The sequence below is a fragment of the Mustelus asterias genome, chromosome 8 (assembly GCF_964213995.1).
Source record: "Mustelus asterias chromosome 8, sMusAst1.hap1.1, whole genome shotgun sequence".
Classification (NCBI taxonomy): Eukaryota; Metazoa; Chordata; class Chondrichthyes; order Carcharhiniformes; family Triakidae; genus Mustelus; species Mustelus asterias.
The window spans coordinates 87487905-87513163 of NC_135808.1; the positions used below are offsets into that span (position 1 = coordinate 87487905).

At 42.7% G+C, this 25259-nt stretch overlaps 1 protein-coding gene across 1 annotated transcript in view; it reads right to left on the reverse strand.

The window, feature by feature from the left end:
* The window catches only part of rpe65c (retinoid isomerohydrolase RPE65 c), a 45031-nt gene extending 21347 nt beyond the window's left edge, over positions 1-23684 (reverse strand). The window contains exons 1-4 of the mRNA XM_078219378.1: positions 23592-23684; positions 23403-23485; positions 13773-13923; positions 4051-4158 (exon numbers count right to left, since the gene is read on the reverse strand). Coding sequence (XP_078075504.1) covers positions 4051-4158; positions 13773-13923; positions 23403-23485; positions 23592-23602 — 353 coding nt within the window. The 5' untranslated portion in view covers positions 23603-23684. The remainder of the gene's footprint in view (positions 1-4050; positions 4159-13772; positions 13924-23402; positions 23486-23591) is intronic.
* Between the last annotated feature and the right edge of the window lie 1575 nt (positions 23685-25259).

The following is a 25259-nucleotide window of genomic DNA, read 5'->3' on the forward strand; positions in this document are numbered from 1 at the left end:
GGGGTCAATTGGTTTGGCCAGGGTGGGAGGTTGCGAATGGCCGTGGGGCCCTGTGGTAGTAGAGAGGTGATGGGTTTAGGCCATGGAGGCCTGCTCGTTATATGTAGCAGAGGCTATGCGACAGATCTCTGCTGCTCTCAGAGCAGAGACCTGCAAATACTCAATTGTGGCCCCTGTTGCTATCAGTCTGCTTCGGGCAATTTAAGCCCCCCCCACCCCCCCCCCACCCCCCCCCCCCCCCCCACCCCCCCACCCCCACCCCCCAACTGGCGAGAAACAGATTGCAGGATTTTCATGGACAGAGTGCATAAGATTCGACATTTGGATTCGCCGAAAAAAACAGATCCGAACCTCTCCTGTTTTCACACTCATTCTGGACTTAGAATTGTTTTTGTAAGATCACCTCCTTGGTGTTTTCTGGTTCAGTGATCAAAGTGTCTCTTCACAGTTGAGAGGCCTTGAGGGCAGGCCAGGCACTGTGGACTCTGAGTCTCTGGGTCAATAGCAGTCGTCAGGTTGGCAGTGAGGCACTGGCTGAACAAAGTTCTCTTTTCAGATCTTTGAGTACCTCAGTGTTGATTTCTCTACAGCATTGTTCTGCCACCGTCACTGCTTTAGGGCTACATTGATGTTAACCACAGAGTGGATTAGACTGTGGTCCATCAAGCAGTCATCAGCTTCTGTCATGGTGTGGGTGATATGAACGTCCTTGCAGCCCTTCACTTGGACAATGAAGTAGTTGAGCAGGTGCCAGTGCTTGGAGCAAGAGTATTGCCATGGCGCCTTGCACTCGCCTCACTGATGGAAAAAGGTATTGGTTTGACAAGGCCTTGTCCTTGGAATTTTCTTCAGGAGCAGGGTACAGTTGCTGTTGGATTTCCCTATATCCTCTCTGCTGATTACACCTCCCCAGAGGTCTGTGTCCTTTCCAACTCTGGTGTTGGTCATCGAGGAGGAACAGCTTGTCACCCGCTGGGACTCAGGCCCAGGATTGTTTGAGACTAGAGTAAAATTCCTCTTTGGGCTCATTTGTAGCTTCCAATATAGGGTGTACGTGCTGAGATCTGCAATGCAATAGTGCTGGGCTGGGTGAGCTGAAGGTTCATGAGACATTTGCTTATCCTATAAAGATAGTCTCTGAGTTAGCCAACAAGTTCATTTTTAATGGTGAAGCCAACCCCATGGAGGCAGTGATCTTCTCCTAGTTTACCTTTCTAGAAGGCAGTGTAACTGCCACCTTGTTCCTTGAGCTGGCCTTGCCCTGCCCGCCGGGTCTCACTTAGGGTGACAATATCAATGTCAAATTCCCGAGGAGCTGGGCAATGAAAGCAGCATGCCATTCCATTCTGTTGCTCTTGGGGTTGTCCAGCTCCCGGACTTCATTTTAAGGGTTGGAAGATGCCTCTGTATGAGTTCTTTTAACATGGTGTGACCATTGCATACCAGCTACCACGTGGCCTAAATGGAGCAAAGCCTGGGTCCAGTGGCATCAGGGTCCAAGATGACTGGAGACCAGGCTCTGCTATATGGGCCTAGGACATACAAGCATCTGTACTCCTACTGTCCTTCTTTCTCCTTCCCACAGGATCTACTCTCCCTGGGATTCATAAAGTGCAGTGATGGCCTCATGAGTTCATGAGGGTGGCACAGGCCCGTGGGTCGGAAAAAATCTATTTTGTTTGGCATGCGGCAGCGGGAACATTGCTTTAAACTGGATTCGCTGCTCTCCTCCCATACTGGGTTCACCACCCCACTCCCATGCTGCTCCACACTGCATTTGCCACTCTGTGTTCCTGCTTTTTAAACATCTATTATCACAGTAGGATGGTTTCCATTTCACAGTTTGATTGGCAGCTACAAGTGGCTATAAATTCTTTGATGTGGGACCATGAATTCCAATGCTTGTTGTTTTAGGAGATTGTGCACAGAAATGAAATGTTTGTTGTTATAAGGCTTTATGTAGTTTAAGGCATGCAAATGAGGAGAGACAGTGGCGTAGTGGTATTGTCACTGGACTAGTGATCCAGAGACCCAGGGTAATGCTCTGTGGACCCGGGTTCAAATTATGCCATGGCAGATGGTGAAATTTGAATTCAATTAAAACAAAGAAATCTGGAATTAAAAATCTAGTGATAGCCATGAAACCATTGTTGATTGTTGTAAAAACCCATCTGGTTCACTAATGTCCTTTAGGGAAGGAAATCTGCCACCCTTATCTGGTCTGGCCTACATGTGACTCCAGATCCACAGCAATGTGGTTGACTCTTAAATGCCCCCTCAGGGGAATTTAGGGATGGGCATTAAATGCTGGCCCAGCCAGCGATGCCCACATCCCATGAAGAAGAAAAAAGTGGCAAATGGGTTTTTAAGAATGAGAGTGTTGCTATTCAATTCAGTGGTCTGCAATAGACACTTGGAACTTTATTTTATCTGATTTTTGCATGGGTCCTGAAGTCTGTCCTTGGTGGATACTAAGTGAGTTACATAGTAGGTGTAAGGCCAAAATGTGATTCCCCCCTAGGCATGTGTTGGCATGAGTTGGCACTAATTTAGCATAGGATACAGGGGCATAGGTTAACATGTCTGCCATAAAGAGCCACTGGGTTGTATACATGAGAAATATGTGGGGAAGGGGAAGGGCTGTGAGGGCTGGAGGGTTTTAATCTTTATTTTTCAATGCAGTGCCAGAGCCCTGAGGCAGGCCTTCTACTCAGTCTGTCTCTGTATCTGACAGCCTACTCACTTTTCCTGGCTTGCCCACATTGACTCCTGTTCTAGCCTAACACCAGACTGAAAAACTGAACTCCAGTAACCATTTTTAATGGTAGTGTTTGTGGAGCCAGGCATTCTCCTGTCTCAACACACGTGACTCTGGAGCAAAAATCTGTGACTTTTCTCTCTTCGGTCATCAAAGGAAATGCAGCAGATGATCTTATCTGACCTCACCAAAATTCTGAGGTGGTTTTCCCATCATCTCTCTATGGGGAGGCGATGGCCTAGTGGTATTATTGCTCGACTATTAATCCAGAAACTCAGCTAATATTCTGGGGACCCGGGTTCAAATCTCGCCAAGGCAGATTGTGGAATTTGAATTTAATAAAAATATCTGGAATTAAGAATCTGCTGATGACCATGAAACCATTGTCGATTGTTGGAAAAACCCATCTGGTTCACTAATGTCCTTTAGGGAAGGAAAGCTGCTGTCCTTACCTGGTCTGGCCTACATGTGATTCCAGAGCCACAGCAATGTGGTTGACTCTCTGAACAAGCTCTGAACAAGGGTAACTAGGGATGGGCAATAAATGCTAGCCAGCCAGCGACACCCATGTCCCACAAATAAAAAAAAATCTCTCACAAATGAAAGGATGCCAACCTACCTCTGGCTCTTCTTAATTAACTCAAAGCTCTCCAAGCGCCTGTTGATTTTTTCCCCCCAGTTGTTGTTTCTAAAACTTTACCCACCACTGATTTTAAACTGACCAACCTTTAGTAACTGGGAATGCCCTTATGCCCCTTCTCGAATGGAGATTTGTATTTGCTGCTCTCCAGTCTTCTGGTACCATCCCCCTCCCCCCTCCCCTCCCCGCCCCCCCCCCCCCCCCCCCCCCACCCCATAGCTCCCTCCCCATCCCCACCCCTCCTGTATCTAGGGGAGAGTGGAAGATTATTGCAAGTGCTTCCACTATCTCTACTCTTACTCCCTTTAGTAACCTGGGATACAAGTCAGCCAGTCCAGGCAATTAATCCACTCTTAAGCATAGCAAGCTTTTCCAAGATATCCTGCCTAGAAAATTTTCATTCCCCCCATTACTTCTATCATCTCTGCTTCTACTGATAGTTTGTCAGCTTGCACAAAAAGTATCAATATTTATATCAATGAAGAAATTCTTGGTAAATGGCCTTTTAGGTTTGAATTTTTTGTTTCCTTTTTAAATGGCTATGTATTTTTAAAAAATCACATTTCATATAACAAAGACTAATTATACATATAATTAATTTTTACACTCAGTAAGACTTCGATTTAAATAGTAGTAAAAATATTTTCCTAACCTGGAGAAGATGTTCTTGCAGGGGTCAGGGTAACCAAAAGTACCAAATTCAGTGATCACAATTCGCTTCTCAGTCATAGCCCTTACATAGGCATCAGTTTGAACAAATCTACAAAAGAGATAAAAATTCTCTGTTGAAGCCTAAATAATTGCAAACTATCTAATCAGGTAATTGGTAATGGTATTGATGAACAAATGCTTAACACTTAGGGTGATCTTGTTTACTATTCTAATGCAAATATGTATCATTTGTTTTAAATGAATTAACAACTGTAGTAAAACAGTGGACAGAAGTATTCCACTTGAATACAATTGTGTTGTACGCAATCACTAGCTAAAACCTGCGTTTATGTCGAACATTTCAAAGGGCTTCTCAGAGCTATAAGGGGAAAAAAGGCAAAGGACAAGATACTTAGAGGTATCACCGCAAGTTTACTCATAGGTGGAATTTAAGGAGAGTTTTAAAAGAGATGGAAATTGAGAGGCAAATCATGTTTTAGGGAAGCATTTCTGGAACCTAGTTGGTTGATACCATGCATGCTGAAATGAGGGCTGTTGCATAAGTGGCTGGAGTCAACAGAATCGAACATTCAGTGAGGAATAATGTAACCATTGTTCCTTTTAAAATTTTGCCACGGAACATGGTAGGATTTTTTCAATATGTGGTAACTTTAAATGTTTTTTCCACTCTCATATGCAGCTTAGCAGGAACACTGTAGCACTGAAAATGATTGCAGAAATATAGAGAAGTGAGGCCTTGAAAAAATTTGAACACCAAGCTGGGAACTTAACATTTGAAACATTGGATATCCAGGAGGCAGTGCAGGTTAGCAAAGACAGGAGTAAATCTCCACACCAACCTCCATCAACACTTTTCCGTTTATTTAGCTCAGCGGATCTGTCCTCACCTGCCTCTAATTTTATGTATTAGTTTGTTCCTATGTATACCTCTAGAATGGTTCATCTTCCTAATCCTGCACCAAGGTATTTCCAGAAGGATGCATCCTTGGCTTTGTTCTCTTGCTCGAACATGTCATGGCATACCTCTATACTATATTAAAAAAATTGAAGCACGCCTCCTATTTTCTCTGAACTGCCCTCTAGTAAAATACCTTTTTGGGGCAATTTTCAGCCCACATTCACTGTCAGGGAGAGTGGTGACATGAGTGGAAAATCTGGAGAGAGTCGGGAAATACGGGTTTCCATATTTTACTGTGTGCATGAGTGGATGCTAAAAATCTGACTTCCATCATAATAATGCTGAGCACTGATAGCTATCGCAAAACTTGGGCCACTGGCTTGCAAAAATGTGGACAATAAAATATAAATGTAAACGGTATAAAGGGAACCTTGATTTCCTTAAAAACACAGCTCTCAAATTATTTATCCAGGATTTATACAAGATTTAATGTTTTGAAATGGTCATCAGCATGAATGTTGACTGTTTCCACAGATGCTGCCTGATTATCTGAGTTTCTCCAGCATCTTCTCATGTCAGATTTCCAGTATCTGCAGTATTTTGCCTTTGTATTAACATTTAGAGTAATATTACCTCATGTAGAAAAATGAAGTATGAGAATAAAGCATAATTAAGAGTGAAAGAGGAGAAATCTGAAGTGCAGGATGGAAGTCTGATATCCAGGCATTAGCTAAATATAACTATAGATACAAGTTATTGGCATGGTTTTAATATTTTGTTTTTTTGAAGAGTATTTGCCATTTTTAACCTCTCTCTGTCTCTCTTGCTTCTCCCAGGGTTTTTGCCCCCTTTTTGAGTTTTCACTTTTTGTGTGGGTGTATGGGTCCTTTGTCTTCAGCTCCAAGTTCCATTGGTCATGTGCATGGGCCTGACCAATGTAAAAAATCTAAACAGCACTTTCCCAGCCAGCACATGTGCAGGAGGCCTGAGGCTTATCGGGCCTTGGAGATGCCGACCTCAGAGCTGGAGATGAGGATAAGTTTTAGTTTAATTACATGAATTTTTAATCATTTTGAATCTTCTTTCATGGCACACTTGGTGTTGGGGGAGAGGGGGTTGGTAAACACTGCTCTTGCTAGGGTGGCCATTTCCAAATTTCCAAAAAGGAGGACAAAGATGGCAGCCACGTATGTGCACTGCTGCACATGGCCCCACGATAGATGGCCACTGCGCGTGTGCACCGCTGCATATCGCATCCAATTAAGATGGCGGCCGTTAATGCGGAGCTGAACATTGGAGCTGTGGCCTGGCTCGGTGCAAACATGACATCGGGAAACTCTTTTTCGGGGTTTGGGCTTGTACAACATGCTTGTGAAGCCTTCCTCATCACGCTCCAGATTCATCGCTCCCTGATCTCCGCCATTTTTCTCTTACCGTTTGTCAATACAAGAGATAAACCCTGACCTGCCGCCCCATGACTCGCACTGCGCATGCTTAAATCGACGCGCAGCTCCGGCTTCCCTCATTCGATCCGATTGGCAGTCCCACTCCTCTTCCTATTGGCCTGGTGCTGCCGTCAATCAGTACCCAAGCATTGTGACCCAAAAAAGGAGGACAAATTAACAATCGGCTTGAGGTGGCGCCGGACGGAGGACAGAGTGCTCAAAAGCCGGACGTCTGGCCTCCCTAGCGCCTCTTGCTCATTATGGCCCTTGATGGTATTATCTGCAAACAGTGAATCAGCTTCCATATGTATGCTGATGACTTGCAGCTCTGCTCTTTCACGCTTCTCTCTGCCTTTCCACTGTTTCTATTATTTGATATCCAGTCTTGGAAGGGCCTCAACTTCCTTCAGCTAAACATCAAGTTGACTGAACTATCATTCTGGGCCACTGCCACAAACTCTAGAATCACAGGAACTTAGAGCACAGGAGGAAGCCTTCATGCTCATTGTGCCTGTGCTGGCTCAGAGCAGTCATGTTCTGAGCCATGCCTGTTTTTGTCCATAACCTATCTCTAAGTTTCTCAATCTTAAGTATCTGTTCAGCTCCCTTTTGCAATTATTTATCGAATCAACAACCATCACCTCCTCATGGAGAGCATTCCTGACCTTGATAATTCTCCAGGTGAAATTTTGGGCAAAACCACACTGTATGGAACCAGCATTCTATTTGTCCCTAAGTTGGACTTCCATCTCTAAATCCTTTTTTTAAAACATTATTTATTAGTGTCATGAATAGGCTTACATTAACACTGCAATGAAGTTATTGTGAAAATCCCCTAGTCGTCACACTCCGGCGTTTGTTCAAATACACTGAGGGAGAATTTAGCATGGCCAATGCACCTAACCTATGGGAGGAAACCAGAGCACCCGGAGGAAACCCAGGCAGACACGTGGAGAACGTGCAGACTCCACACAGATAGTGACCAAGCTGGGAATTGAACCCGGGACCTCGGCACTGTGAGGCAGCAGTGCTAACCGCTGAGCCACTGTGCCACCCTATCCTCTATCGTCTATCACAAAGACAATAGAACATAGAACATAGAACATAGAACATTACAGCGCAGAACAGGCCCTTCGGCCCACGATGTTGCACCGACCAGTTAAAAAAAAAACTGTGACCCTCCAACCTAAACCAATTTCTTTTCGTCCATGAACCTATCTACGGATCTCTTAAACGCCCCCAAACTAGGCGCATTTACTACTGATGCTGGCAGGGCATTCCAATCCCTCACCACCCTCTGGGTAAAGAACCTACCCCTGACATCGGTTCTATAACTACCCCCCCTCAATTTAAAGCCATGCCCCCTCGTGCTGGATTTCTCCATCAGAGGAAAAAGGCTATCACTATCCACCCTATCTAAACCTCTAATCATCTTATATGTTTCAATAAGATCCCCTCTTAGCCGCCGCCTTTCCAGCGAAAACAATCCCAAATCCCTCAGCCTCTCCTCATAGGATCTCCCCTCCATACCAGGCAACATCCTGGTAAACCTCCTCTGCACCCTCTCCAAAGCCTCCACATCCTTCCTGTAATGTGGGGACCAGAACTGCACACAGTACTCCAAGTGCGGCCGCACCAGAGTTGTGTACAGTTGCAACATAACGCTACGACTCCTAAATTCAATCCCCCTACCAATAAACGCCAAGACACCATATGCCTTCTTAACAACCTTATCTACTTGATTCCCAACTTTCAGGGATCTATGCACACATACACCTAGATCCCTCTGCTCCTCCACACTATTCAAAGTCCTCCCGTTAGCCCTATACTCAACACATCTGTTATTCCTACCAAAGTGAATTACCTCACACTTCTCCGCATTAAACTCCATCCGCCACCTCTCGGCCCAACTTTGCAACCTGTCTAAGTCTTCCTGCAGACTACGACACCCTTCCTCACTGTCTACCACACCACCGACTTTGGTGTCATCAGCAAATTTGCTAATCCACCCAACTATACCCTCATCCAGATCATTAATAAATATTACAAACAGCAGTGGCCCCAAAACAGATCCCTGAGGTACACCACTTGTAACCGCACTCCATGATGAATATTTACTATCAACCACCACCCTCTGTTTCCTATCCGCTAGCCAATTCCTGATCCAATTTCCTAGATCACCCCCAATCCCATACATCTGCATTTTCTGCAGAAGCCTACCATGGTGAACCTTATCAAACGCCTTACTAAAATCCATATATACCACGTCCACTGCCTTGCCCCCATCCACCTCCTTGGTCACTTTCTCAAAAAACTCAATAAGGTTAGTAAGGCACGACCTACCTGCCACAAAACCATGCTGACTATCACCTATCAATTCATTACTCTCCAAATAACTATAAATCCTATCCCTTATAATTTTTTCCAACATCTTGCCGACAACAGAAGTGAGACTCACCGGTCTATAATTCCCGGGGAAGTCTCTGTTCCCCTTCTTAAACAATGGGACAACATTCGCTAACCTCCAATCTTCTGGTACTATACCAGAGGCCAACGACGACCTGAAGATCAGAGCCAGAGGCGCTGCAATCACTTCTCTTGCCTCCCAGAGAATCCTTGGATAAATCCCATCCGGACCAGGGGATTTATCTATTTTCAGACCCTCCAGAATATCCTGCACATCCTCCTTATCAACTGTAATACTGTCTATTCTACTCCCTTGCAACCCAGTGTCCTCCTCAGCTATATTCATGTCCCCTTGCGTGAACACCGAAGAGAAATATTGGTTCAATGCTTCACCAATCTCCTCCGGTTCCACACATAACTTCCCTCTGCCATCTATAACTGGCCCTAAACTTGCCCTAACCAACCTTCTGTTCTTGACATACCTATAGAACGCCTTAGGATTCTCTTTAACCCTATCCGCCAAAGTCTTCTCATGTCCCCTTTTAGCCCTTCTAAGCTCGCTCTTCAACTCCCTCTTAGCCAATCTAAAGCTTTCTAGTGCACTACCCGAGTGCTCACGTCTCATCCGAACATAAGCCTCCTTTTTCTTTTTAACCAACAAAGAAACTTTTTTGGTGCACCACGGTTCCCTAGCCCTACCAATTCCTCCTTGCCTGACAGGGACATACCTATCACAGACTCGCAGTAGCTGCTCCTTGAAAAAACTCCACATGTCGGACGTTCCCAGTCCCTGTAATCTCCTAGTCCAACCTATGTTTCCTAATTCTCTCCTAATAGCCTCATAATTACCCTTCCCCCAGCTAAAACCACTGGCCCGAGGTTCATGCCTATCCCTTTCCATCACTAAGGTGAACGTAACCGAATTGTGGTCACTATCACCAAAATGCACACCAACTTCCAAGTCTAGCACCTGGTCTGGCTCATTTCCCAGCACCAGATCCAATATAGCCTCACCTCTAGTTGGCCTGTCTACATACTGAGTCAAAAAACCTTCCTGCACGCTTTGAACAAAAACTGACCCCTCTAACGAGCTAGAGCTATAACAATTCCAGTCAATATTAGTCAAGTTAAAATCCCCCATAACAATTGCCCTATTACTTTCACTCCTAAGCAGGATTGACTCCGCAATCCTTTCCTCAACCTCTCTAGAACTATTAGGAGGTCTATAAAAGACTCCCAACAGGGTGACCTCTCCTCTCCTATTTCTAATCTCCGCCCATACTACCTCAACAGATAAGTCCTCATCAAACCTCCTCTCTGACACTGTGATACAATCTCTGACCAATAATGCTACCCCTCCCCCTCTTCTACCTCCTTCCCTACTTCGACTAAAACATTTGAACCCCGGGACCTGCAGCATCCATTCCTGCCCCTGCTCTATCCATGTCTCTGAAATAGCCACAACATCGAAGTCCCAGGTACTGATCCACGCTGCAAGTTCACCCACTTTATTGCGAATACTCCTGGCATTGAAGTATACACATTTCAAACCCTGCTCCACCCCACCTCTGCAATGCCGTGCATTGCAGTCCCCATCCATGCATCCCTCACTTTCAGCCCCACTACTCAGGATCCCTCCCCCCCCCCGAATCAGTTTAAACCTCCCTGCATGGCCTTAGCAAATTTACCCCCCAGGATATTGGTCCCCTTCTGATTAAGGTGTAGACCATCCTTCTCATAGAGGTCACACCTTCCCCAGTACGAGCCCCAATTGCTTAAGTACCTGAACCCCTCCCTCCTGCACCATCCCCTCAGCCATGAATTCAAACCTTCCCTCTCCCTATTCCTCTCTAAACTATCCCGTGGTACAGGCAAGAGTCCAGAGATAACCACTCTGTCAGTCTTGGCCTTTAGTTTCCACCCCAACTCCATAAATCCCTGCCTAATATCCCCTTCCCCTATCCTCCCTATGTCGTGTGTCCCCACATGTACAATAACTTGTGGTTTATCTCCCTCCCCCCTAAGAGTCCTGAATACCCTGTCAGACACATCCCGGACCCCAGCCCCTGGTAGGCAACACACCAACCCTGAGTCCCTACCTTTAGTTCCGACCCTCCTATCTGTCCCCTTACAATCTATATCCACCTCTAGCATTTCCTGCCTCTCAGCCCATCTATCCCTGGAGACCCCAACTATGCTTTTGCCATTTGGCTGAATTACTCCAAAGATTCTCCAGGCCAGTTTCCCATTCTCTATCTCTCATTAACTTCAATGAATCCAAAACTCTGCTACTATCCTTACAAAAAGTCCTGTCTTTGTTAACTTGCACTGGCTCCTTTATACCCAATGCTTCAATTTTTAACTTCTCAGTCTGATGTTTAAGCCAAAGGCTGTAGAGGAATCATAGAAATCATAGAAACCCTACAGTACAGAAAGAGGCCATTCGGCCCATCGAGTCTGCACCGACCACAATCCCACCCAGGCCCTACCCCCATATCCCTACATATTTTACCTGCTAATCCACGCATCCCAGGACACTAAGGGGCAATTTTAGCATGGCCAATCAACCTAACCTGCACATCTTTGGACTGTGGGAGGAACCGGAGCATCCGGAGGAAACCCACGCAGACACGAGGAGAATGTGCAAACTCCACATAGACAGTGACCCAAGCCGGGAACTGAACCCAGGTCCCTGGAGCTGTGAAGCAGCAGTGCTAACCACTGTGCTACCGTGCCGCCCAAGAAGTGAAGATTTACAGGAGGGATAATGCTTCCTGGTCATAATGTCATTTTTGAAGTAATTGTCGTAACATGACAGGATCAGGAATCTGACGGAAGGGATTTTTGAGAAGAAAATGATGGCAGCAATTTTGAAAGGGTGTGAAGTTATGTTTGAGGCAAATGATCCATGTGCAATGTCAACTAACATGAGGAAAAGAAGGGAAGGTGGATAATTTGGAATTGAGAGAAAATGGAATCCAGGGAATATGACTGGAGTCTCTTGGATGAGCTAAGCTTGGAAAGGGCATGAGAGAGGGGAATAAAGGTTGGTAACGCTTGATGTAGTCTGATCAGATCTGGAGCTGTGTAGTTTAACAAGTTGCATTCCAGGTTCATTTAAGTTTATCCCTCTTGGGATTGTGTGTGTGAAGCTGGGCAGAACAACAGGAATGGAAGGTTTACCTGGAGGCACAGAGGGCAGAATTGTGGGCATGGTTAATAGCTATATTGTGGAGAATGGATGGCCACAGGCTAGACAGTCTGGAGCATAGAATAACGATTTAAGCAACTTGGGGAAGTTTTTGATTTCCCAGGGATGAATTCGGAAGTAAGTGGAAGTGAAAGAAGGCAGAAAGATTTGTGATACAAGAAAGTGGTCAAAGATGACCTTGTCATCGAGATCATGGGAGAGGCCATGGAAGATGACAAGGCTGAAGGGGTTTCTATAATTATGTCAAGCAAAGTTAAGCTAAGAATATGAAAGCAAATTCAGAGGAGTGAGGCAAGTAAATCGAGATTAATCTTTAAATCATCAAGTTGAAGAATCGCTTAGCAAAGAGGCTGAAGAAGAAAAATAGGGAAGATATTCTGGATGAAAACTCAAAGTGGGCCTTTTGGACAATGGACAACAAGATTTTAAAGAAGGAATGAAAAGGGTGAAACAGCTTTGAGTGCTGAAAAAAGTGCGAGAGGAGCACATGATGTCAGTCCCTAATAATTAAAGTGGCACTGAAGCAGTTTGAACAAGGCAGATGGTGGATGTTATAAACAGGAGAGAGGAAGCTTTGGTAAAAGGCAAGACAACAACGATGAACTTTTACAGTTAAAATTCAAATGTCAACATATCCATCCACAACAAAGGGGTTATTCAAGAATGAGCAGACATTCTGCAGGAAATTGGTGAATGGGTTGGTGATTATTGATTTGCTGGGAGATGTACAAGAGCAGTGGTACACTCTCATCTCATAAGTAAGAGAAATGAGTAAAAGTATAAAGAAATATCACCCATCAATGTCAGACTGCTATCACTGATTTTAGCCATTTACTGTTCTTAAGAAATTCCAGTATACTAGATAGATTGGGTTACAAATTTATTCACAATGCAGGAATGTCAAGGATGCTTTGCAAGGCAAAATTCCTCCAAATCAACCTGATAATATCACAATTCCTCCTCCCAAGGTGGTACATCATTGTGGAAGGTACACTACGTGAGAAGACCACAGGAAGACAAACATTCTCTCAAAATAATTGGCAAGCACAGTCAGGTAAGAGGTGATTCTGCAACTGAACTCATGACTATCTTGTACAAATGGAGGGTTGGCTACCGCCAATGCTACTGATGCAACCATTAAAAACAAATCCCCAGATTCTTTCCTGTAGGTGCTTTTTATTGCGTGATTCCATGGATGGCAACAGCCCTGTTACCTCACCCAAATAGTCACCTACGTATTCCCCAGACTTGATCAGGGAAAGCATCACAGCTGAGTTCAATTCCATTCTCTTTCAAACATTTGCTTCCCAGCTGGGGCTCACTGGATAAACAGCCATGAGCAGGGGAACCAAGGTTAATTCTTTTTCGCTCTCCTTGCCCTGAGATATCACTCCAAATGTTTCCTAGCCAAGGTCAGCTAGCATTGTTGAGAATGCTAATCAAATCCTCAAGGTTTCAAAAAAATTATGAAGGACAGGTTTTTCCATAATTTGGTTAGCGATGGTAATATTGTGTATGGTGCCATTCGGAAGGAAATAATGTAACTTTGTTTTAAAAGAACAGGTCATAACGAGATGTTTCTATATTTATCCAAAATTGGTTGCCATGATTTTGTGGTATTTCATAGCTTCATGTTTTTCCATCAGATTTGATAATATCTATTGTGAGACAGTTCTTTCCAAACATTTGCTTTGGGAGGTACTTAACATCAGAAAATATGAATTACACAAGTTGTACAATACCGTCTGTAATAGGTGACTTCTCCATTCTTGAAATCAAATTTGTGAAGGAGAGCTTGTCCGTCAAATAGATGATAGAATGGCTCTGAGCCTACCTCAAATAACCCAGGACCACATCGTAGCAGGCTACCCTTTAACCATGAAGGAACTGCACCTAGATGATCAGAAGAACTGGTGTGAATTAATCAAAATGTAATGCCTACATGGTTTTATTCAACTAGTGACCTTACTTACCACTAAGCATATAAACACAAATTGCATTTGAAGTGCGAGCTTGGTTCAGTGATAGCCCTCCCATCTTTTCATTCTACATTCCCATCTTTAGCACCTAATTCCAAGGGAACAGGGCAGAAGAGTGCTGCAGTGTTGAAATACACTCTTCTTTTATAAACAACATTAAACCATAGTTTTGTCTGGTTAGTTAGATGAATATAAAAAATTGCACAGATTTTGCCAACATATATCCCTCCACCAAAAACAACATTTGTACTACCTTTGCTGTATCCCAGTTGACGTCACATTTGCCTACATGACAATAATTATATTTGGCTGTGAAGTATTTCACAACATAACCATGGGCAGCACGTTGGTTAGCACTGCTGCCTCACAGTGCCAGGGACCCAGGTTCAATTCCGGCCTTGGGTCACTGTCTGTGTGTAGTTTGCACGTTCTCCCGGTGTCTGAATGGGTTTCCTCCGGGTGCTCCGGTTTCCTCCCACAGTCCAAAGATGTGCGGGTTAGTTTGATTAGCCATGCTAAATTGTCCCTTAGTGTCAGGGGGATTAGCAGGGTAAATACGTGGGATCAATGGGATAGGGCCTGGGTGGGATTGTGGTTGGTGCAGACTTGATGGGCCGAATGGCCTCCTTCTGCACTGTAGGGATTCTATGATATCCTTCTATGATGATCCAGGATTCTATGGTAAAGCCAATTTTTTTTTTCAGTAATGTAGTAACAAAACCTAGTCTAGATATTTGGTAAAAACGACAATATTCATGGAACAAGGAAATCCAAGAACCACAAAATATAAGCAGATCATGAAGCAATTTCATGAAGTAAGCAAACCTTATGAAATAGTATAAATTCCACTAAGTGGACACAATAAAAATAAAAGTATTGCATTAGGAAAACAATTTCTAAGTGATACATAGGCTGCATTGCATGCTTTTCCAGATAGCATCCACATTACCTTGTGGGTTCCCTATCACCAGTCTGGCACCTTTTGCAATTGAAAGGGATTGCTTGGTGTAGTTTCTTTGCAATTACCAGCAGTTTTAGACTCTCCTACCTTTGGAAAAAATGTTGACTATCTACCTTATTTATGCCTCTCATTTTAACCTCTATAACTCTATGGGTACATCATGCAGGTCTATGTCCAGTTTCCACGCTGCATTCATGATTCCTTTTTCCTGACCCAGTCCTCTCTGTTGCCTTTGTTCCAACCAGGCAGTCAGGTTACAGGCTGGTTATCAGATTACAAGGTATATTACCTTCAGACTTGGTTCATAACTCCTGGATAGAATCTGAGTACGGTTCCTCAGCTGGTCTATGATAAGAACAATGTTGCCACCACTTTCCGCTGCCTTGGCAAAGCAGCCAGCATAGTCAAGGACCCCATGCACCCCGGACACTCTCTCTTCCAAAAGTCTGAGGTCATGTACCAACCAACTCAAGAACAGCTTCTTCCCTGCTGCCAGATTTTTGAATGGACCTACCTTATATTATTAAGTTGATCTTTCACTACACCCTAGCTATTACTTTAACACTACATTCTGCACCCTCTCCTTTCCTTCTCTATGTATGGAATGCTTTGTCTGTATAGCGTGAAAGAAACAATACTTTTCACTGTATACTAATATGTGACAATAATAAATCAAATCAAATCAAATTGAACTGACAGTTGGTGTACCCAAGCAATGCTTTTCCTGACTGAACCATCGGGAGGAACATTGCACTACAATCCTGAGTGGACATTCAGTATTGCAGTTCTCTGCTGCTATCTCTCCAACAATGCCATCATAAGAAATTAGCTCTTACCATCATCTAAGAGGCAAGAAGTGCAGCTAGAGGGGTGGGAGAGCAAGAGAGTACCAGCCAGCATCCTTAATTTGAAACTGTGGCCCCTTGTTCTAGATTTCCCCATGAGGAGAAAGATCCTCTCAACATCCACCCTGTCGAGTCCTCTCAGAATCTAGTACATTGCAATAAGATCATCCATTGTTCTAATTTTGAATGAACCAATAATCCAACCTAGCCTTTCCTCATAAAAGAATTCCATCTTCCCAGGAATCAACCTAGGCAACCTCCTCTCAAATGTCTCCAATGCAAGTATATCCCTCCTTACGTAAAGAGACCAAAACTATACACAGTACTCCAGATGTGGTCTCATCAATGCCCTGAAAAATTGTAGCAAGACTTGCCTATTTTTATGCTCCACCTTCCTTGCAATAAAGCCCAACATTCCATTTGCTTTCCTAATTAAGCGCTATGTTTGCATGTTAACCTTTCCTGATTCATGTATAAAGGCACCTAAATCTGTACTGTGGCACTCTGCAATCTCCATTTAAATAATATTCTGCTTTTTTATTCTTCCCACTAGAGTGAACAACCTCACATTTTCCCACATTATACTCCATCAGCATGAAGTCATTGAACTTTTTACAACATTGCAACCATGTATTGGAAGTTAACCTCCTGACAGAGACCTGTGTCCTTTTCATTGGCTGAGTGGAATTGTCACCCAGATGTCTGTCGGAGAGAACCGGAACTCCCTCCTCCTGTCCAACATCTGGATCAGGGTCTCCAGTGCAGCACCAGAAAACCTGGTAGCTCAATCTGCAGGTCCTGCTGCCAGGGTGCACCACTCGCTTAAGAAGTGATGGCTGCCTTCAAATTGTGTTGAAGCATTTTGACTTCTGGCTCCCACAAAAAGGCATGCAGTCAATGATTAGTGCAGATAGCTGGCAGTACCAAATTTAGGTGATTTTTAAAAATCCTTTCGGGGATGTGGGTATCCCTGGCTAGGTCAGCATTTATTGCCCATCCCTAATTGCCCTTGAGAAGGCAGTAGTGAGCCACCTTCCTGATCTGCTGTAGTCCATGTGGCGTAGGTACACCCACAATGCTGTTAGAAAGGGGATTCCATTATTTTGACCCAATGACGGTGAAGAAACAGCAATATAGTTCCAAGTCAGGGTGGTATGTGAGAGGAACTTCCAGTTGCTGGTGTTCCCAAGCATTTGCACTCCTTGTACTTCTTGGCAGTCGAGGTTGCAGGTTTGTAAGAATTCCTCAAACATGAACAGATGTATGTTGTGTGTGCGTTTCTCCCTGTGTACCTAGCTTTTCTCAGTGGATTTGAATTTACAGCCCTATATCATGTGATCCTCTTTTGTAAGCTATTTGAAATAATTGTGATCGGACATACATCTAATTTGACATTTAATTCTTATTAATAAAGACTGATCATCATTTTAATAGAATCATAGAAAGAAATTATTCAACCCATTGGGCTTCTGTGAGCTCTTTGAAAGAGCTGCCATTACATCCCACTCCCTTGTCCTTCCCCTGTAGTCCTGCAATTATTTTTTCTTTCAGACATTTATCCAATTTGCTTTCGAAAGTTGATCTTAAGTCTGCTCCCATCCCTCTCAAAAAGTGTATTCAAGATGAAGACTTGGGAAGCGATGGCCTAGTCCCGGCTTGGGTCACTGTCTGTGTGGAGTTTGCACATTCTTCCCGTGTCTGCGTGGGTTTCCTCTGGGTGCTCCGGTTTCCTCCCACAGTCCAAAGATGTGCGGGTTAGGTGGATTGGCCATGCTAAATTTCCCTTAGTGTCAGGGGGGCTTGCTAGGGTAAATGCATGGGGTAATGGGGGTGGGGCTTGGGTGGGATTGTGGTTGGTGCAGACTCGATGGGCCAAATGGCCTCCTTTTGCACTGTAAGATTCTATGATTCTATTATTGCTAGACTATTAATCCAGAAATTCAGCTAATGTTCTGGTGAACCGGATTTGAAACCCATGACAGATAGTGGAATTTGAATTCAATAAAAATCATCTGGAATTTAGAATCTACTGATGACTATGAAACATAGAGACTAGAAGCAGGAGTAGGCCCTTTGAGCCTGACCCGCTATTCATTTTGATCATGGCTGATCATAGAATTCAATATCCTGATCCCCCCATATCCTTGATTCCTTTAGCCCCAAGAGCTATATTTAATTTCTTCTTGAAATTAGACAACGTTTTGGCCTCAAAATTCTGTGGCAGTGAATTCCACACATTCACTTCATCTCAGTTCTAAAAGGTTTACCCCTTATCTTCCAACCAAGACCCCTAGTTCTGGACTCCCCCACCATTGGCAACATTCTTTCTGAATCTACCCTGTCTAACCCTGTTAACATTTTAGAAGTTTCTATGAGATCCCCTCTCACTCTCCTAGACGCCAATGGATATAATCCTAACCGATTTATGTCGGTTACGTCCTCATCTGACAGACCTGCTATCCCAGGGATCAGCCTGGTAAACCTTCGCTGTACTCCCTCTATAGCAAGGACATCCTTCCTCAGATAAGGACACAATACTCCGGGTGTGGCCTCAGCAATGCCCTATACAATTGCAGCAAAACATCCCTATTCCTACACTTAAATCCTCTCGCTATGAAGGCCAACATACCACTTTCCTTCTTTACAGCCTGCTGTAGCTGCGCACTTACTTTCAGTGACTGATGCACGAGGACTCCAAGGTCTCTTTGAGTATCCATCTCTCTCAATTTACACCTATTCAAGTAATAATTTGTCTTCCTATTATTGCTACCAAAGTGGATAACCTCACATTTATCTACATTAAACTACATCTGCCATGCACATACCCATCCACTCAGACTGTCCAAATCACGCTGAAGGAACTCTGCATCCTCTTCACAGTTCACCCTCCCACCCAACTTGTATCATCTGCAAATTTGGAGATAATACATTCAGTTCCCTCTTCCAAATCATTAATATATAATGTGAACAGTTGGGGTCTTAGCACAGATCCCTGCAGAACCCCACTAGTCACTGACTGCCAATCTGAAAAAGACCCATTTACGCCAATTTTTTGCTTCCTACCAGCTTTCTATCCATCTCAAGACATTACCTGCAATCCCATGTGCTTTAACTTGACATAGTACTCTGTTATGTGAGACCTTGTCAAAACCCTTCTGATAGTCCAAATAAACCACATCCACTGGCTCTCCTCAGTCAACTCTAAAAACTCTCCTCAGAAAATTCCAATAGATTCGTCAAGCATGATTTCCCTTTGTAAATCCATGCTGACTTTGTCTGATTATACCATTGCATTCCAAATGCCGAGATATGAAATCCTTGATAAGAGACTCTAGCAACTTCCCCAGTACCAACGTTAAGCTCACTGGTCTATAGTTTCCTGTTTTCTCTCTACCTCCCGCTTTGAATATTGGACTTACATTAGCTACCCTCCAATCTGTAGGAACCAGTCCAGAGTCCAAAGAATTTTGGAAAATAACCACCAATGGATCTACTATTTCCAGGGCCACTTCCTTAAGTACTCTGGGATGAAGATTATCAGGACCTGGAGATTTATTCACCTTCAATTGCATCAATTTCCTCAAAACCATTTCTCGACTAATGCGGATTGCCTTCAGCTCCTCACTAAGACATGTTTCTCTCAGCACTTCTGGTACAATGTTCATATCTTCCTTTGTGAAGACTGAAGCAAAGTACAAATTTCATTCTTCAGCCATCTCTTTATTCCCTGTTATGAATTTTCCCGTTTCTGACTGTAAGGGGCCTACTTTTGTTTTTGTCAACCTTTTTCTCTTTGCATATCTATAGAAACTTTTAGTCAGTTTTTATGTTCCCCATTAGCTTACTTTCATACTCTACTTTTCCCTTTTTAACCAATCCCTTGGTCCTCCTTTGCTGATTTTAAATTGCTCCCAATCCTCAGGTCTGTTGCTTTTTCTTGCCAATTTGTATGCATCTCCCTGGAATGTGATACTATCTCTAATTTCCCCCATAAGCCATGGTTTGGCCATAATTCCCTTACCACTCTTGTGTCAAACCGGAATAAACAACTTCTGGAGTTCAGCTATTCGTTCTTTAAGTGCCTGCCATTGCCTGTCCACTGTCTTTCCTTTCAGTAATGTTTCCCAGTCCATCATGGCCAATTCATGCCTCATACCATCATAGGTACCTTTATTGAGATTCAGGACCCTGGTCTCAGAATCAATTACATCGCTATCCACCTTGACAGAGAATTCTACCATTTAATGGTCACTCATCGCCAAGGGTTCTCTCAACTAGATTGCCAACTAATCCTTTCTCATTGCACAACACCCTGTCCAAGATGCTCCCTTGTTGGTTCCTCAATGTATTGCTCCAGTAAACCATCCCATATGCACTCTAGATATTCCTCCTCTATTGTACTGTGACTAATTAAACTCTCCCAACAAGCAGATTAAAGTCACCCATAATCACAGATATTCCTTTAACACATGCATCTCTGATTTCCTATCTAATGCATTTTCCAACATTACCACGAGAGTTTGGTGGTCTGTATACCACCCTCACCAATGTTTTTTGCCCCTTGTTGTTTCTTAACTCAACCTACACAGATTCCACATCATCTATGCTCATATCGTTCCTCAATATTGTATCAATATCATCTTTAATCAACAATACAATTCCACTACCTTTTCCTTTCTGTCTGTCCTTCCTAAACACTGAATAGCCCTCAAGGTGTAGTTCCCATCCTTGCTAACCTTGGAGCCATGTCTCCATAATGCCAACTATATCATACCCCTTTACACCTATCTGTGCAATTAATATTGTCAGAAAAACCCATTTGATTCACTAATGACCTTTAGGGAAGGAAATCTGCCATCCTTACCTGGTCTGGCCTACATGTGACTCCAGATTCACAGCAATGTGGTTGACTCTCAACTGCCCTCCAAGTACATGGTTCAGTCCTGGCTGTGATTAACAGCAGCAGTAACAGCAGAATCCAAACCCTGTGATCACTTGTGAACTCACTGGTATGTCAGCAGCTGGGATGACTGACTGAATCTCATCTCACGCTCAGAGCAGATGATTGGCTTCTCACCCGTATGAACTTGCTGGTGTCCCAGCAGGCTGCATAATTGAATAAAACCCTTCTTACACTCTGAGCAAGTGAATGGCTTCTCCTCAGCCCTTCATCCTCAGGGCAAGGGATGGGCAATTAATGTTGGCCAACCAGCGATGCACATGTCCCATGAATGAAATTTTAAAAATGATAATAACTCACTGGGGGGGGGATTTTCCAGTCACTCCTGCTAGTGAGATATTCAGGTCCCGCTGATGGCGAACCCGCCCCCCCCCCCCCCCCTCCCGTGGGTTCCTCATCAGTGGAAGCTGCAAACAATGGGAAACCTGTTGACAGTGGCAGGACCAGTGAATCTTGCTATTGGCCAATGGTGGGCTGCTTTTGCCACCGCAAAACACACCACAGGTGGTGCGGTACATCCTGCTCATAGTGTACAATCATTTTCTCCTTATGTAACTTTTGGTTTCTTTGCTAATTATATTAAAGCTATGTCCTCTGGTCACTGTCCTTCTACTCTAAACAGTTTTTATGTATTCACTCTATTAAAGTCTTCATAATTTTGAACATTTCCCAGAGGTGTTCAAAATCAATTGCCTTAACCTTCTATGCTCCAAGGAGAACAACACCAGCTTCTCTAGTCCCTCAACTCAACTTTCAGAAGGGACAGACGATGGCTCTGTTGCCCTCACATAGAAATTTACAAAATTCTGACAGGATTAGGCAGGGTAGATTCAGAAAAAGTGTTCCTAATGATGGAGGAGTCCAGGACTAGGGGTCATAGTTTGAGGATGAGGGGTAAACCTTTCGGACTGAGGTGAGGGGAGGTTTCTTCACCCAGAGAGTGGTGAGTCTGCGGAATTCACTATCACAGGATTAGTTGAGGCCAAACCTTTGTGTGATTTCAAGAATAAATTAGATATACCTCTTGGGGCTAACAGGATCCAGTGATATTGCAGGATGGGGGAAGGTGGGATCAGGATATTGAATTTGATAATCAGCCTTGGCCAAAATCAATGGAGGAGCAGGTTTGAAAGGCCAAATGGCTTACTCCTGCTTTTAGTTTCTATGTTTCTTTCATCCCTGGTACCATTTTAGTAAATCTCTTCTTCACTGTCTGCAAAGCTTGAATTCCTGCCTAAAGTGCAGTTCCAGAATTGATCACAATTCTCCAGCTAAGTGTTAGGTTTTTTTCAAAAAAGGATTAGTATCCTTGCTTGTTTATTCTATTATATACAAAAGTTGCAGAATTTATCACAATACTCCAGTTGAATATTATGAATATTAACTTCAATAACCATTTTCTTAAAGGGTTAGTATACTTGTTTTATCTATTCTGTTATATACAAAACTAAGAATCCCATATGACTTCTCAATTTCTCATGCCATCTTCTAAGATTCGTGTATGGCTGTCCTTGTGTCCCTCACTGTTCCTGCGTCTCCTTTAAAATTCTACCCTTTTCCTTCTACTGCCTTTCCTCATTTTACCCACTAAAAGGAATCACTTCACACATTTCTGAGGTAAGTTACATCCAGTATGTGTCTGTCCATTTTACTAGTCCATCAATGATCTGCTGAAATCTGTTCAAATCCCCCTCACTGTACATTTCTCAGTTTTGTGTCATTTGTGAACATTGACATACATAGCATAATTTCTAAGTCATTAAAATATCAAAAAGGGCAGTGTCTTTATATCAAGACACCACTGCATACTTCCTTCCAGTCTTAAAAACTGTTCAACACTACTCTTCTGTCCCTTAGCCAATTTTTCATATATGCAGTCTTTGTCCTTTCAATCCCACAGAATTCATGCAGACATAGAAATTAGAAGCAGAAGTAGGCCATTCTGCCCTTCGTGCCTGTTCTGTCATTCACTTTGATCATGGCTGATCATTGAATTCAATATCCTGATCCCCTCTTCCCCCCCATATCCCTTGATCCCTTTAGCCCCAAGAGCTATATCTACTTTCTTCTTGAAATCAGATGTTTTGGCCTCAACTACTTTCTATGGTAGTGAATTCCACACATTCACCACCTTCAGTGAAGAAATTTCTCTTCAATTCAATTTTGATAAATTTATTATGTGGTATTTTATATAAACACCTCTTAAAAGGTGGCACCCACATCAACTTCATTTCCCTCATCAACCCTCTCCATTATTCTTTTAATCAATCATGATTCATCTTTAACAACCCCATGTTGGCTTTTTAAAAAATTAACCAATATCTTCCCAGGAATCAATCCATTAAGAGTTGGTGCAGACTCATTGAAGAGTCGGTGCAGACTCAATGGGCCAAATGGCCTCCTTCTGCGCTGTAGATTCTATGATACAATTATTAAAAATACAGATTTCTTTAACAAATCATGTAAGTTTTTGTGCATTACTGATAAATGTTAATGATTGTAAGAAAAATACAAATTAGCTTTGATAAAAAGTGTTAAAGCACAAGTAGAACAACAAAAGTTTCTAATTTTTTTTCAATTTTGCAAATTTGATTCCCAAAAACAAAATTAAATAATAAATAACAAACCTGTAACACAGGCTGGTAGCGGCTGAGCTGTTTCCTTTACTGTTTCAAACAATTTCCTATAGCCACCACTTGGATGTTCGATTCTGAAAGATTTACATGTTTCACCAATTAACTAATTACACTTTGAAGCTTGTTTGTTTCAGTATAATGCAAATAAATATCATTTCTTACTGAGAAATTGTAACTTACAGATTTGCCATCGAGGTAATTCAGTTGATGGAAACTCCACTTTCAACAAACTGTTTTTTTGCATTTCACAAGTATTATATAGAACAATGCTCAATCGCATTGCAAATTTAAGAGGTTTAAACAAATATTTTGGCCAATCACTGAGGCTTAGGAAAACAATAGCTGCTTTCAGTTTGCAAATCCGCAAGTTTTACTTTGCTATTTACAAGAAGCTCTGAATTTTCTTGAAAGACCTCTTCCTTGTTTTATTACAATCAGATTAGTGTAACACAAGATATGTTGTTTCAAAGCAATTCACATTCTCACAACCATAGAGCTAACATAGTCTCACTCCTAAACAAATCTAAAATCTCAAAATCTATGTCAGCAGTGATTCACTTTTTTACATTTCTTAAACTAGTATTGAGACCTTTTTTAAAATGGTAAAATGCTACAGCCATTAAAGCATTTAAACAAAGATGAGGAAGGTGGTGGATTAGAAATATCTTAAGGTATTTTATCACTTATTTATTTATGCTGTTCCCTACAATCAGGCAATAACTTGTCTGCTTGACTTGATGATTTCCTTACAGAGTTAATGAAACTCAACTTGCACTTCTCAAAAAACAATAGCTGGAGGAAAATATCATAAATAAAGCAATGAAAAGCCACAGGGAATGAAAAGAATTGCAACAATTTGGCAGAAGATTAATTATGCATCTTATAAATAGCACAATGCTTAGTAACAGCAGGGCCAACAAGCAAATAAAAGTTTAAGACAAAAAGAGAATGGTCTAAGGCACAAAGTTGGCATCCCATAGATTCATTTAGAATCTTCCATTGCTGAGTTTCAAAATTAAAAGTGGTCAGTTATCAGGACTTTTTTGTATATTTCTGAGCAGCTAATTTTAGAGATTAAATTTCAGAGGTGGCCCTCAGTGACTGATAGCAGGTAGCACAAAAATCCAAGTGAAGCAGAGCATAGTTTTTAACAAAGAGAACAAAAGAGAAATCACTCATGAGAAAAGGGCACTTAGTTGGATTTCTGAAAAGGACGGTGTTCTATTTTCCAGCATTAACATCCCTCAATCTGGCATATATTGCCACTAGCAACAATGAAACTTCAGGAAAACAACAGTAAAGAAACAAAATGACTGAACTGATTTAAAAATGGCACTGAATTTTCCCCCCATTTATAAAGGAAGCACTTTAAATGTGTCCCTTTTCAGGTTTTGTTGACTGACTCTTCTCAAATTTACTCTCAATTATACAAACAAAACCAATTCTCAACGTAATTCTACATTCAGATTAGAATTGATCTTTCATACCAAGATAAAGACAAGTCCACATATACAGCAAATTGAAGTGTCAGCTTGCCTTGGTTAATGGCTTTCTAATTTACAAGTTAGGAATTTATGGATTCAAAACCACACCAGGATTTGAGCATGTAATCCAGGCTTGCACCTCAGTATTTCATGGAGGTAGTGTTGCATTGTCAGAGATGCTGAGCATGATCTTACCACCTCTTCACACCTGTTGATCAGCATGGTGAGCTGGGAAGATAGCACAAGTTGCAAAAAATCAGGTTCACATCCAATGCCAAACTGAAACTGTTTGCTATCTTTCCAGCCCCATTTTTATGGCAAGAACCACTTCAAAATGATCTTGGACATTACAAAGGTATTGATG